Source organism: Nyctibius grandis, chromosome 6 (genome assembly GCF_013368605.1).
Source record: "Nyctibius grandis isolate bNycGra1 chromosome 6, bNycGra1.pri, whole genome shotgun sequence".
Taxonomy (NCBI): domain Eukaryota; kingdom Metazoa; phylum Chordata; class Aves; order Nyctibiiformes; family Nyctibiidae; genus Nyctibius; species Nyctibius grandis.
The window spans coordinates 49,144,572-49,158,640 of NC_090663.1; the positions used below are offsets into that span (position 1 = coordinate 49,144,572).

General features: G+C 38.6%; 1 protein-coding gene across 3 annotated transcripts in view; it reads right to left on the bottom strand.

Moving 5' to 3' along the window:
• Positions 1–1,790: 1,790 nt before the first annotated feature.
• RAPGEF2 (Rap guanine nucleotide exchange factor 2) overlaps positions 1,791–14,069 on the bottom strand; it is a 204,947-nt gene continuing 192,668 nt past the window's right edge. For all 3 annotated transcript variants that reach the window (XM_068402614.1, XM_068402613.1, XM_068402615.1), the window contains 5 exons: positions 13,292–13,444; positions 10,532–10,757; positions 8,412–8,971; positions 5,534–5,839; positions 1,791–3,860 (listed from right to left, as the gene is read on the bottom strand). In XM_068402614.1, the coding sequence (XP_068258715.1) occupies positions 3,835–3,860; positions 5,534–5,839; positions 8,412–8,971; positions 10,532–10,757; positions 13,292–13,444 (1,271 nt within the window). In that variant the 3' untranslated portion in view covers positions 1,791–3,834. The remainder of the gene's footprint in view (positions 3,861–5,533; positions 5,840–8,411; positions 8,972–10,531; positions 10,758–13,291; positions 13,445–14,069) is intronic.

Sequence of the window (14,069 nt, forward strand, 5' to 3'; positions counted from 1 at the left end):
CACCACATACCAAGTAATAGATAAGGTATTAATACTTGCAATTAAATTGTTACTTGCATTCCCCAGACTTGATTTTGTCTCAGCTATTGTACAATCCACACAAGACAGGAAGTCTGGAACTTTGTTACAATTTCCTACTAGTTTTGAAGCAAATCGTTTGTTTTGTTTTAAAGTAGCAATACTGTTCCTGGCTTTAGGTGGACCAAATATTTTAGTCCCAGATTTGTAAACCATGCATGCTTCTCCACGTGACCAAGGTTAATCCATTAAAGCAGTATCTCCAATACCTCAGCTTTTAAGATTTTTATGTCTGACTCCGGTGTGTAATATACTGCACAAAGAAGTAGCCGCTGCCTCAACAAGTTTCAGTAAAAAAAAAAAAAGCCATAAAAGTGTACAGATAACTGAATGACATTTCTGCAGACAAAAAAAATTTCCTTAGATTTCAGTGTTCAGTGCATTTTTTGTTAACATAACACCAAATCCCAGTAACCTGTAGTTACTTGTCCACATCTTGCTGCATCCACACAATAAGTACAACATTCACATTACAGGTACTAGAACAACTATCAAATCTGTTTCATAAGAAGTCGTACCATACTTCTACTGAATCGGTTGCTGTGTGAACTGTTCTTGATCTCCCAATCCACAATGAATGAAGCTATGTGTACTGGACGATGAGTGCTGAGAATGTCTCTACATAATGTGTTCTAAAAATATTAATTACAGAAGGGAGGCATTAACAGGAGGACAGGGAATGCTACCTAATGCTACCTAATTCATGCTATTATCAAGCATATTGAAAAAAATTTGCAAGTGTGCAAACAGTTCATATACCTCAAGCTGGTAAGAGGAATTATTTCCCCTCACAACGTACCTTTAGTTTTACTGAAGGACAAACTTGCAGGTAAGATATATAAAAATGTACGTTTATTCTACTAATGTCAGAATCAACGGTAGTTCTCTAGCTTGTGGAAATGTATCCAACAAATATTAGCCACAGATTCACAGAGATTAGTACCACCCACACACCCACCCCACACAAATATAATAGTCTCCCATAATTACCTTCCTTACAGTGCTAGAGATTCCAGTGATAAGAGAATGTTTACGAGACATATTTTCCAATGATTTTTAACATGCTTATGACTGTATTTTAAGTGTGGAACATTTCTAGAGATACATTAGGAAGAATTAAATCTACACAGAGCATTTTGTTGCTTCTCTTTGCAATGAACTAATTTTAGATTTGGAAACAACACCTGTCAAGCATTTTAAAGCTAAATGAGATGCAGCTCATAATGGCTTTAGCAGTGACATTTTAACCCAGTCTTCTGCATACTACTGAAAATAATGAATCTAACATCTGGGAAAAAAATATAATCTACAGATTTGACATTGAATTAACATCAACTTTTATTACTGGTGATGCTATTGAGTGATCTTTATTACTTGAAATACCTTCTTCGGTAAAAACTCAAATGGATCACTTCCCATACTTCTCCCTACCCAAATGTTATACAACTTGTATTTCTTACTTTTACACCATACGGAATACAAAATCAACACAATCCTTCCTTTAACACTGTTTACCTTCTATATATACCTAAGACCTATGCTCCTTTTTTGGCATCTCAAATGTTTCTGCTGGGGACACACAACATACCAGTCATTCTCATTCAGGAGTACACACACACTAAACTTATCAAAAATTATCAGCAGCACAACTGCATATTAAGAAAAACTCCACACCAGTGGTTTGCCCACATCACTTGGCAATATCCCTTTAATATTAATACACAGAGAAGTAAAATTTTTTCATAAATTTGTTCAAGTATGTGGAACATGTAAAATGCATAAGAATCAATATGGACTTCATTAATGTTATATTTATTTATTTTCCAGCTTCATACAAACTGGATGTAGAAGCATAAACATAGTACATTTCTACCATTTTCAACAAAAATATAACCAATATGTACAATTATTGTATTAAAAATACAAAAGGGATACAGACTCCACCAATGTCTTTCTAAAAGACATACAGGTACAAGTAGTATCAAAAGTATGAGGAAATCACCAGTTAATTGTACATTCTGCACTTGACATCACAGAGCGAACTGAGATTAGCAGTCCTATGGTCTACAATTACTTAATGCTTATATAACATTTGTGCAACTTGTGATAGAGCTAGGATTTTGTATTTCTATATGCACATGAGGTCCATAGCCTTAAGAATAAAACTGGCAAATAATGCATATTACATGTAAAATTACAAATGCATAATTGACAAAAGCTATGATTACAGGAGAGAGAATTAAATAAAGCACTGACATTTGTTTGATACAGTGAAAAAACACTGCAATTTGATCTTTAAAAGTTGAAGCTATTTATGTTTATCTACTGATCAATATGATCAGCTGAGTTCAATGGAAAAAAAATCCAAGACCAGCAGTTCCTCACATTTGAGTACTACTCGGATTGGCAGCCTTCACTTCTCCGGAGTCTGTGCAAAAACAACACAAAAATAGAGGGGAGGGTCATTTCAGTCATTATAGGGTTAATAGCAGCTGTGAGCAGGTGGTTGCTACACATTGGCCTTCTCTACACATGCAGTGTGCCATGAAGCCATTAACAGTTGTGACTATTTCTGCATTGCAAAGGCTGGCAAACCTAAACATGTTATTTTTCATTACTTAAAGGCTCGTTTATCCCCTAATGCCAAAGTCAATAGATGGAGGTTATTAGGTCAGTGTTAACAGCTGACACGAGCTGTGACATCCCAACTTGCCTTCACTGCACTGTTATCCAGTTAATTTTTCTTTTAATAGAACTACTATATAGTAAAAAAAAAAAAAAAAAAATATATATATATATATATATATAACTTAAAGGTGGGGTTGCCGTCTGTCTCATTAGAATGGGACACTATTTTTCAGTGTGCCATCCTGTATTCCACAAGGCTGTATGAGACACACAGTGTCCTCTTCCATCACCGGCCAGTTGCAAGCACGCATTTCTGCATTTACGCTAGACCCGGCTGAGGATGCCATTAATGCTCTCATTTACAAACTTCTGAAGATTCCAGGGTGGGGCACATTAAGAGTGAAGCAAGATGGTCAAGGAAAGGCTGCATCCTGTAACCTCTGCCTTCCCTTCTGCCCTGCTCAGCCACACGATAGCAATATTCTTTCCAGAGCTCTGGCTGGCAACCCTACTTACAGGTATGAAATAATACTGTAATTACTATGCAGATGCAGTACTTGATATCCGAAACGCAAACATACAAAATCATAACAAAGGCATTGTAAACAAGCAAATAAGCACTGCCTCCTTGAAGGATTTCAATGCATTTCTCTCTTTGTAGGTTAAAGGCCAAACATTATTTGACAACTAGCTTATCTCATTATCCCAATGAGACTAAGTGCTAGGATTGTGATTAAAATCTAAAAGGAAGATTTAAAAAAACCCTTCCAGGCATTGGGAAGTGCAGCCAGAGTTAATCATCCTGATGTGATGATCTTGGAGTTTGGAATGATACTGTGTGATGTGGCAGACAGCGACAGTGGTAGCTTGGAGATTGCTGCACTGTGCATTTCAAGCAACACAGTTTGAAAAGTGCCAGGGCGATTTCTTCACAGTATTTCACATGCAAGGGGAGAGGGGGTAGAAGGGGGAGGGGCAGAGGAAGAAGCCCCATGCTGCTTTAAGGCAGGGAAGGAGGCAAATAGGTCCACCATCCTTTAACTATAGTTCCAAGGCTCCTATTCTAGGGACGTCTTCTTGTGCTCTCCTTTAAGGTGGCTCACTCTGGATCCAGAAAAGCCCCAAGTCTTAGACAGCAGAGACTTGTTCATCTTCTGCAAACACAACAGGATAAGGGAAAATAGAATTTAGTTTATATAGAACAAGACTGCTACTGAATGAAACAACCTGTACTGTGCTCATGTGTTTTCCATTTCGTTGTATTAGGTATATATTTTAAAACAATCTAAATATCTGTACATTTCAGGTCTCATGAGATGTATCCCTTTGTAACTTTGTTCTCGAAGAAAATTAAGACAATTGCTATAAATGAGCTAGGTGCAGTTCCTCAGCCTGAGGAACACAACAGCTACTCCTAGATATCCAATAGCTTCATAAAGCCATCTTACACTTTTCCCTGAATATATCTGTGATTTATTTAAATTAACATTGCATAGAATTTGAGTGCAGCTTTAGTCATCATTGGTAGAAACAATTAAAATTCTCTGTCACAGTAATTCTCAAAGTTTGAGGCAATTCGATTAAGGTAGACTTCATTTTTTTTCCATCATGTTCAACTGCAGAGTTCATCCTGCACATAAAACCTTAGTAACTAAGCAGCTAGGGAGGGAAAGGTAAAGTTAGCCTTTATATCTTCAAGCAAAACAAAGCATTCAAATGTGTGGTTTGGGCACTGCCCTGCCTAAATTTTGAGCACCTAGCCCTTAAGATGCAAACCAGCTACACTTGCACTCCACAGAAAACCAGCTATCATTATAGCTGAGTGTCCTGGTTTCCTGGGGATAAAATTTATAGAATCAAGTTTCTGTTAGATTTTGTTTCAGTTTGTGGCCAGCCATGGTGATCAGGCCAGGGCAGCTGACCCAGGCTGGCCCACAAGTGTATTCTATATCATTAACATCAAGTTCACTACAAAAGGGAAAGCTGCTGGGGAGGAGCAGGGCTCTTTTTGCTCTCCTCTCCTCCCTCTTTCTCATTCCCAACAATTGCTATTCCTGAAGCAACTTGGTGCAACTCTGTAGCTAAGTATAATTTTGTGTGTTCCGTATTATCATTGATATTGGTTTATTTATTTTATTAAATCTGTTTAACTTTAACCCATGAGTCTCCTTCCTTTTCCCAATTCCCTTCCTCGTTTGGGGAAGGGACATTGGGTGAGAGAAAACTGTTATTGTTTAGCCTCAGGTGCAGGCTAAATGGAGACACTGAGCTAAAGCATAAAGATGCAGACATGCCTGGGCAAGTGAGGTAGCAGAAGAGTAGTGCCCTCGTTATGTGAAGCAGTTCGTATGGAAGACCCAGTGTCCACAGTTTAAGAGTTTCAGGTAGAATGTCAGTGACTGTCCAAATAAACCTGACCAACAATGCTCTATGGGATGGATGGGCAGGTATTCTATAGACCAGGATACATTTTTGACCACTAAATACATGGTCAGCGCCAAACATTAGGCAGGCTGGAAACTTCCAGGGCAGGCAGGGCTGTACCTTGTGAACACAGGCACTTCCAGAGAAGTTGCCTGAGCCAACTGCTTGGTTGTCCAAGATTCAGGTGGACCTACATTCCAAATTTTAAAATGTATTTAGGATGAACTGAATTCCTCCCCTTCCAACAAGTTAACAAATAGCAAGTTACGAAAGATGGAAGAGAGCTCGAATTATGGCAAGAATTTCTATGGCAGAACACATTTGCGTAATTTGCTTTGTGTCTGTGAAAGCATTGACCATTTTTGCATGCAGAACACTCAAAATCTAACTATTAGAAATTTACCATCTTCCTCTGTGGAAAACCCTTGAGACGGATAGTGAGCAAGACGTGGATCTGACTCATTTGGTTTGTGCCACTGAGGTTTGTTCACAGGCCTGCTAGTTGAATGGCCATGCGACTGCTGCTGTGGAGTTGATGTCCCATGGGTCTCACATGTCCGTGCCACCATTCTAGACCTCTGAAGTGCTATGTTGTAATCTGGAGGCTTTCTGGTTGGATGGGAACCACCTTCTGCAAACTCAGCAATAGGTATCCCTACATAACCAGGAGGAGTTGGAGGTGGTTCCCGATATCGACCCTCTTTTCGTGCTGCAGGAAAAACAACATATTATTATAAGAGACAGTAAGAGGGAAACTGCTCAAAGGAAAATAAATAGTGGAAGTTAAATAAACATCAACCAACTCAACAGCCCAGGAGGAGAAAATCTGAAGTACAGAAGTTTACAACCATATGGTAGACAATGAGGTCTTGAAAAAATAAACCATGCAAGAAAATATAGAATTTACCACATAGACAGGATATAGCTATTCTTCCAGTAGTGAACCATTACTCTAATTAAATTCACCAAATTACACGGGGAATTTATTCAAACTTAGCAACTGAAGCTGTTCCACCAATTGTATAGAATAAAACGTACACTGATCAAAGTAACGCGGAAGACTCAAGAGTTCACAGAAGTGGCAACCATCAGGAATACTGGCACCTCCCCAAACATGTGACTATCTTTCTTAATCCTGAAGATGGTCTTTGTACCTAAGAGCTCATCTCTTCTGTTTTTAGCATCTTGGGGGGGAGGGGGCGGGAAGCATCCAATACATCTCTTCTTCCTACAAATCTTACTACTTAATGAGACATAGTTACAATTCCAAAAGGTATGGAAGAGAAGTGGGCTTCATCTTCATACTTTCTGTATGCATTACTGCCCGTTGCTTTTACGGTTGTATTATCTGCAAAATTAAAACTTGAAAGTATGCCTGTAAGAACAATGACTGAATATGATTTTATATAGGAGATGGAAAGACCACCACCTAGTTAGCGGGCCTCATAGAAGCACAACTGTTTACCTGAACGAGACTTAACTCTGGGCATACTTAGAAGTTCTCTCTTGCAGAGAACTTCAAGGGAGGAAACAGCAATTAAGAATTTTAAGGATCTGCAGGGAGACACAGCAGATAACTCCAAAATAGAGAGTTGTGCCTATGTATTTAAAGAAGTCAGCTGGGGCTTTAACACTGAACACTTTTTGTGGGTCTAGTCCTTTAACACATGACCACTTAACTTACAGCACAAAGGCAAACACAGCAGGAAAAATCACTGACACAGACAATTTACTCTCCACAGCTTGTCATACACTGTATATTCGTGCACAAGTGGTGATGACAACATCACCCTGCATTATGCAGCATGGAATTGACTGAAAGGGCAAGTACAAGCTTAAAATGGACTGGTGCTACTTGGATGAGTTTTTATAGACTAACAATAAAGTCTTGATATTATAACAAAACCGAATAGTTTTCAACAGAATCTAAGTATTTTTCTTGAACAAATTGTTTTAACTGAGTAAAGAAGCATGAAGAAGTTTCTGAGAAATTTTATTCAAAGATTTCTGAAAATTAACTTTGATGCAGAAGAAATTCTGTAGAAAAATTCTACTGAAATACTGCAAGAGATCAATGTCTATTCAGTGCAAAAGAACCATGTAAAATAGTGGCTTCTGTTGGACAGTGATATGCATAGTTAGTTTGCAGGATAATCAGTTAATGGTACTGAAGTGTGTGGCTTGAATTTTCAGATCTCTCTCACGTTCTCTCAAGTCTCTAAAAACTTAGTGGAAAGCACTGCCTTGAGAGGCAAGTTTGGACACGCTTGTTCCACATTCTGATGGAACCAAGGGCATCAAAGTGTAAAATTAGAGAGCGGCATGAATCAGAACCTGGAGTCCTGCATGGAACAGCTGCCTCCTCTTCACAGTTCAGGGATTCAGATCTGCACCCGAGCTTTGAGGCAACGGACTATTGCTAAGCAATATACTTGGGCAGAAAATGGAAAAGCAGTTTATCACAGTGGTCTCAGCATGACCTCAATCTGGCAGGCTTTTTCAGCTGTCAGCACAAAATGCCTTTTAGATAGCTCTTCATATTAACCTGAAGAAAGGCAAAGTGAAGGGGAATGAAAGGAAGGAAAGAGGCAAAAATGCAGAGGTCTTGGATGGCCCAAGGACTGGGATGTATAGAAGGTACAGTGTGAGAAAAAATGTTAAGCACTGCCAAAAACACCTTCATATTAATTTACATATTATCTGGTCTTTCTTTTGTTGAATGATTCCAAATGTATTTCAGCTCTAATTTCTTAGGAACCTCTTCAATTTCAGCAGTCCAAAGAAACATCTCAGTTGGTATTTAAGCACAAAGTGATCCCATTTTCAGAAGTAAGGAACATTCAGCATTACCAGACAAGTCATACAGATGTATAATGTAAAAGGCTTCTAAAAAAAAATCAGGCCACATTTATTAGGATATCTAAATATAGAATGTGGAGCCTTACTGTGAAGAGAAATTCACATTTCAGAACAGACACCTAAATCCATCAACCTCTCAAAACATTGTCCAGCAGTTGAGCTAGTTTTTTGATGTATGGCAGGCTCTCTTGAAATACAAAGGCACTGCCAGAACTGAGAATCAACAGCAAGTGATATTTTCCCTAGCAATAAATGCAGTTAAAGGGGAAAATTTGAGAGACTGCAAAACATTCAGTTTTGCTTTAAAATTGTTTAAAAAAAAATCAAACCAGAAAAAAGAAATGCAGTTTTAGAACAGTACGAAGAACCATAAACAAATGAACTAAAATACTTTGTGGTAAACAAAACTTAACTTAACTTACCAATAAGCCCCTTTGTACTACTCGATGGTACTGCTATATGAGTGGGCATGGGAGCTGGCTTTGACTCCTCTGCTGATACAGATGTTATGCTACTGGTTTCAGCTTCAATCGAAACATCCTTCCCACCCCTCCGCTTTATGGTACCTGTATCACCTTCTGAGTCCTCTCCCCAGTAGCCTGTTGAGGATGCCCAGCTTGCTCTGGACTGTGCTTGATCAAGGGCCTCCCTACCTTGACTTTGCCTGCCATACTTTGTGCCATGATCGGGGAACATCAGCTGGTCCATATGACTGCCCGAGGCCCACAGTCCTGCCCCATCGCCTGAACTATCGAAATGAGCATGTCCAAAAGGAAGAGTCTCCCAGCTTCTCTGGTGCTGTATTGTTTGTATGTTGTCATGAGAACCACTCGAACAAGAAGTCCAGCTACCACGGCCACTGTCAGCTGCATCAAGCGAAGCTCTGTCCCCCTGATCCTGTGAGAGTTCTTCTGTACTAGGAGAAGAAAGCACAGTTGCTCCAGCATACAGGCCTCTGGTCTCTGACAGTGGCGCATATGAGCTAGATGCACATCAAAGCGGGGGAGGAAAGAAAAAAATCCAGCGTTGGAATCGGAGATCATTTACAAGACACATGAATTCAGCGATCAATAGAAAAGCAAGCATATTGAAGGTTTTGATGCAATTTATATTAAGTATTATTTGCATTAATGACTAATTCAATTTTAAGAATAGAACACTTTCATTTCAAGCTCATCCTCAATAAAACTAAAAAAAAACCCCAAATATTACTGGACAGATATCCTGACGGCAGTTAACACTTCAGTGGCATTATTTCAAAAGGCAAAATCTTAACTTTGTGGCAGCCCTTTAAGACAGGCAAACTGTACTGACATATACAGAATAAAAGGGAACAGACTGACAGATAGGTTTCTACTGCTTTTCCAGCCATGCGAAGCAAAGGATCAAAAGTTAGAAACAACATTTTAGGAGGAGGTGGCTGAAACTCAGGTTTAGGTTTCTGCTTTTCACATTTTTTTTCTGCTTAGGAAACTCAAAGCCAACTTTTCAACATTTCTTGCAAATGGAAATCTATTTTAACCTTAATTTTGGAAACACATGCTACTTCGTAGAGCGACTATGCTCTCCGTAGCCTTTCAGCGATTAAGTAAGCCTGACGCTATCACTTACATAGCAGCAGTGAAAACCAACAAAGTGTCATGTTTGTTTAGCAGCTATCCAGGCTCCTGGGATTTGTCCTTCCAGGGCAGCCTGCTATGCAGACTGGAACTCTGCTCTTCCAAATATTTAAGACACCTGATTAAAGAGTTTGCATAGCCTGGGATTCCCAAAGCTGAAGTACACCAGTTTTGGAACAGGCCTGCTATCCACAGACCCCGCAGGACTAAAAACCCTGAAACCATTCACAGGACTGAAGCATCCAAACAACAGCTCAGAAAATCAAGTGGAGACTAAATACGATCCAGAGCTCCAATTATTTTCGGACCAAGGCTCACTGCTAGAGATTTAGAGAACTACTCACAGCACTAGCTTCCCCACCATTACAGAAGTTAATTACCTAGAAAATTACCTAGAAAACCAGCAGCCTAATATGAATTTTAGCTTCCAATTATTGCTGACTAGGAGACATATTTGGGGAAAAATATTTTTGGGTTAGATAAATATGCACTTTTCTATGAAACAGACTGGAAAATTACTAGCTATTTCTGTCCTTTGCTTGATCACTGAATAACTGTATGAATAATTTCTCATCTAATTCAGTTAATTCCATATCTAGAAAGCAGACTAGAATACTAGTCTGCCATAAAGAGGATAATCTACAGCACTACTAAATGCTCAGATGATAACGTCTACTGAGTAAAGTCTTACTGCTGTAGACCTTATCACATACTCAGGAGCGCAAAACCTTTTCTTGTCAGAAAATGGAGCATTATCACAAAATGCAGCATTAAAATAGTAGTTTATAAGAGCAGGGGAGAAAAAATATTTGAGAGAGATACAGGGAAAGTTACATGAACAAATATATACACATACACACATATATATGCCACATACACACTATATGAAAGTAGAATGTCAGTAGCACAAATAAAATTCCTACCCTAAGCTGTATTGATCTGGTTCAATCATGATTCTTCTATCAATCCTTCCCACACCAAGATTTGTCTCCACGATGCTGACAGAATGCCTCTGTCTCCTCTCATCATGCAGGGAGACTGGCATAGAGTCAAAAGAGGAATTGCTGACAATACTAGATCTGGAAGAAATTTCGCTGTGACCAGAATCTGAAAAGTTATCCACCGTGCCGCTCGGAGCCAAAGTATAGCCTGCAAAGGGAACGTCACGTTAATCAGACTCTCCAAGAAGCCTGCTCAGTTATTGCCAGGCAGCCAGCAATACTGCTACCAGAGTACATCAAAATTATGATTACATTTACACAGAAGCAGCACTGCAAAAGACAAAGATACATAGCAGAACTGGGTAACACCATGTACTCTGTCTCTTAACTAGAGGTTTAAGATTGTGGAAACATGCACTACTCATGTAGGAACCAAGTGCTCACTTTCCTACCGCTCTGCCCTCCTCCCCCAAATTATTTTCAAATGCATCATCATACTTGTATCCCTGCATTATGAAATCTCACTTCTCAAAAAACCGCCTCTATATAAACACTGTCACCAAGGTTGTAATGAAAGAGATGCCCCGGACAAGATTAATGCTTAAACTAATCCAAGACACTCCGTCCCACATTTTTTCTGTTCTGCAAAGCTACACTTCAGAGATGAACAGCAGATACAACATGAAGCACAGATGTCTGGGCTGCCTGCTTATTACATATCTTGGCTGAGAGACAGACTGAAGTGTTTTTCAATAAAGTTTAAAACACATACTCAAGTTTTTCAAGCTTTCTTTGTGGTACTCAGCTAACTAATTACATTCCAAAAAGATAATATTCTATAGCATACATTACCAGAATTATACTGTAATTTGGAGGTAGCACTGACACCACTAGACTGAGATAATATCTGCAAACCATGAAACGTCACAGAGGCAAATTCAGCTTTTGTTTTAGTATTAAACAAAATTGTGCTGAATGGTCTTGCCAGCTAAGTTAAAGATCATTAAACAACATACATCTACAAGTAACTGCAGTTTTCATTTTTTGCTTTCAGTCTACACGTAAGTGTCGAGACGACTTCAACTGATCTATCCCAATTCACTTGCTGAGAACATGAAATTAATGCTGCCAGATTTGCCTGAAAGAACATATCATTTTTACCTGAAAGAACATACTATTAGCTTCATGACACCACCAAGCCAAGGACTTTTTAAAATTTAAAACCATGTTTATAATTTTTTTTTTGTAAAAATAAAGTACTTTTCCCACTATGAGCCAAGTACAGAATCCCAATTCCTTTTTAAAGAAATGCACAGGCCTGACCAGATTTATATAAATCCACTCTTTGCAAATACAGTATTTGGGAGAAATCATCCTGGTATCCTACAAGGACTTGAGATGATAACCTAAGTCTTCTCTACATAACATCCTCCTCCATCTGACTTTAGTAAAGATCACTTCAATAGAGATTATGGATAGGCATTTGTACTTCCTTGCCATATTCATCTCTCCCCTTTTCAGATCTCTGCTTATCCAATTGGACTTATTTTTTCCCCTTTTGTTTCCATAAGCCCCACCTATCCCAGAGGTCCTTGGTGAATTGTTATTCTTGTTACAGTTGTCGCTTCCAAGAGGAGAGGAGGAACTGGTTAGGTCCATTAGTCTGGAGCCATAAGGCCTCAGCTGATCGGCACTGCCACCTACCACGTTAAGAAAAGAGCTTAGCTATGCATTTTAAGAAAGTAGAAAAAATTATACTCATATAAGTTTCAACTCCTTACCATCCCTGTGCAGTTTAGGGAATGTTATTGCTACAGGGAAGTCTCCAATACACTCATCTCTTTAGCATTCTGAATTTCTATTATGGGGATTCAACCCCTATATATATTTTATCATAATGTTATATTGTGTAACTGTTAAACTGAACTTTTATTATATTCTGAAAAGAGAATAACTTCAAAGTTATCTGGAATACAACTAGGCTATCATACTTCAAAAGGGACATTTTTATGTTTAATATAGGAAAATGCCTCCATTCTCTGTTTTGTCAATTCATAATCAGAACAAGTACAACAAAAAAAAAAACCCCACAAAAACAGGCTTTAAAAAATGCTTTAAAGTCCTAAATTAATTTTTAAAAAAATATAACTCTATTAAGTCATTTAAAAAGAACTCAGTCAAGAAAGCTCCAATGTTTAATATCGGTCCTCAAATATCCATATACATTGTCTGAATAATTAATTAGGCTGCTAGCAAAACACTGTGTATTGGTGATTTGAATCTCAAATATCATAAGCCTGCCTGTCATACATAGGTCATATCCCATCCAGATGGATGACACAGCAAATAATTCTTCTGATAGGCTACCGTGCTCAATGCTGTACAAAGATTTTCAGTTTCAATCTGCGCATCCTTCCACCGGCAGGAAACACTGATGATGGGAATAATTTTGTCAGAAGCAGCTGCAATGAGAGTGACCTAGTGCATCAAATCCTGTATCAGATCAGGCTGTCTTTCCTGGCTTTTGCTAACCAGAAGGCTTTCAAGTATCCCTGAAATCAGATTCCCAGGTATCCTTTCAGGTATCCGTGCTGTGCACTACACTTCCTGCCCTCTTGCTGACCATATGTGACAAAAATAGGATCAGCAGTTATTTATCCTGAGTGTCCAAATCCTCTCTCAGAAGTTTCCAAAGTCTATGAGCTTCAGGAAATAGGATGAGAAATACTGAACGTCTAATACCTTTCCTTGGAGAGCTCTGTGGTGAAGTGGGAGGAGAAGACAGCTGTGAAGATGCACTTGATATTGTGTCTTCGGATTGTTTCTTGTGACGGTCCAAACTTCCTTCTTCAGATAATGAAAGAATTTTCTTTAAAGCTTGCGGGGAGTTAATGCCTAGGCAGATGTAAAGTTCAATATAAATACATCTTTCTGTTTCACAATGCATTTATAGAGCATACAAAATATAGGAAAAAAAGTTAAATTTTTTCCTGTAAATTTGTGAGTTTCTGACACCGGCTTAAATGAAGCAAAGAGTTTAAACCTAGTCCTGTTTAAAATATTGTGCTTTATTTCTGCATATTAGTGAAGCCAGTCTTTCATTTTGGCCACTTAAAATAAATACTTTGTCACAGAAAACACAATCCAGAGTTGGTGTTGCAGTATACTGCCTATACAACATATAAATCAAGGATACGCGTAGTAATGGTTACTGACAAATATGAACTAAAATGGTGTTGAACAAACACAAATCTCACTGGTTAGTGAAGGTTTATATAGTAAGAATTGAAACTGTCCTCCTGTTTCTTTTCTATTCAGAGTAGCCTAGAAGGTCAAAGAAAGCTGGAAAGACTAGTAAGATTAGGCTTACAAAACAAGGCCATCCTGCAGCTGCCTTTCTCCCTTTCATTTTTGAGATCTCTGTACCAGCTTATTTTGGGAAACTAAAGAGTAACAACATCCTGAAGATGATGTATGATGTAAAGATCTAGGGCATCAAGAATGGCTTTTATCAGGCAAC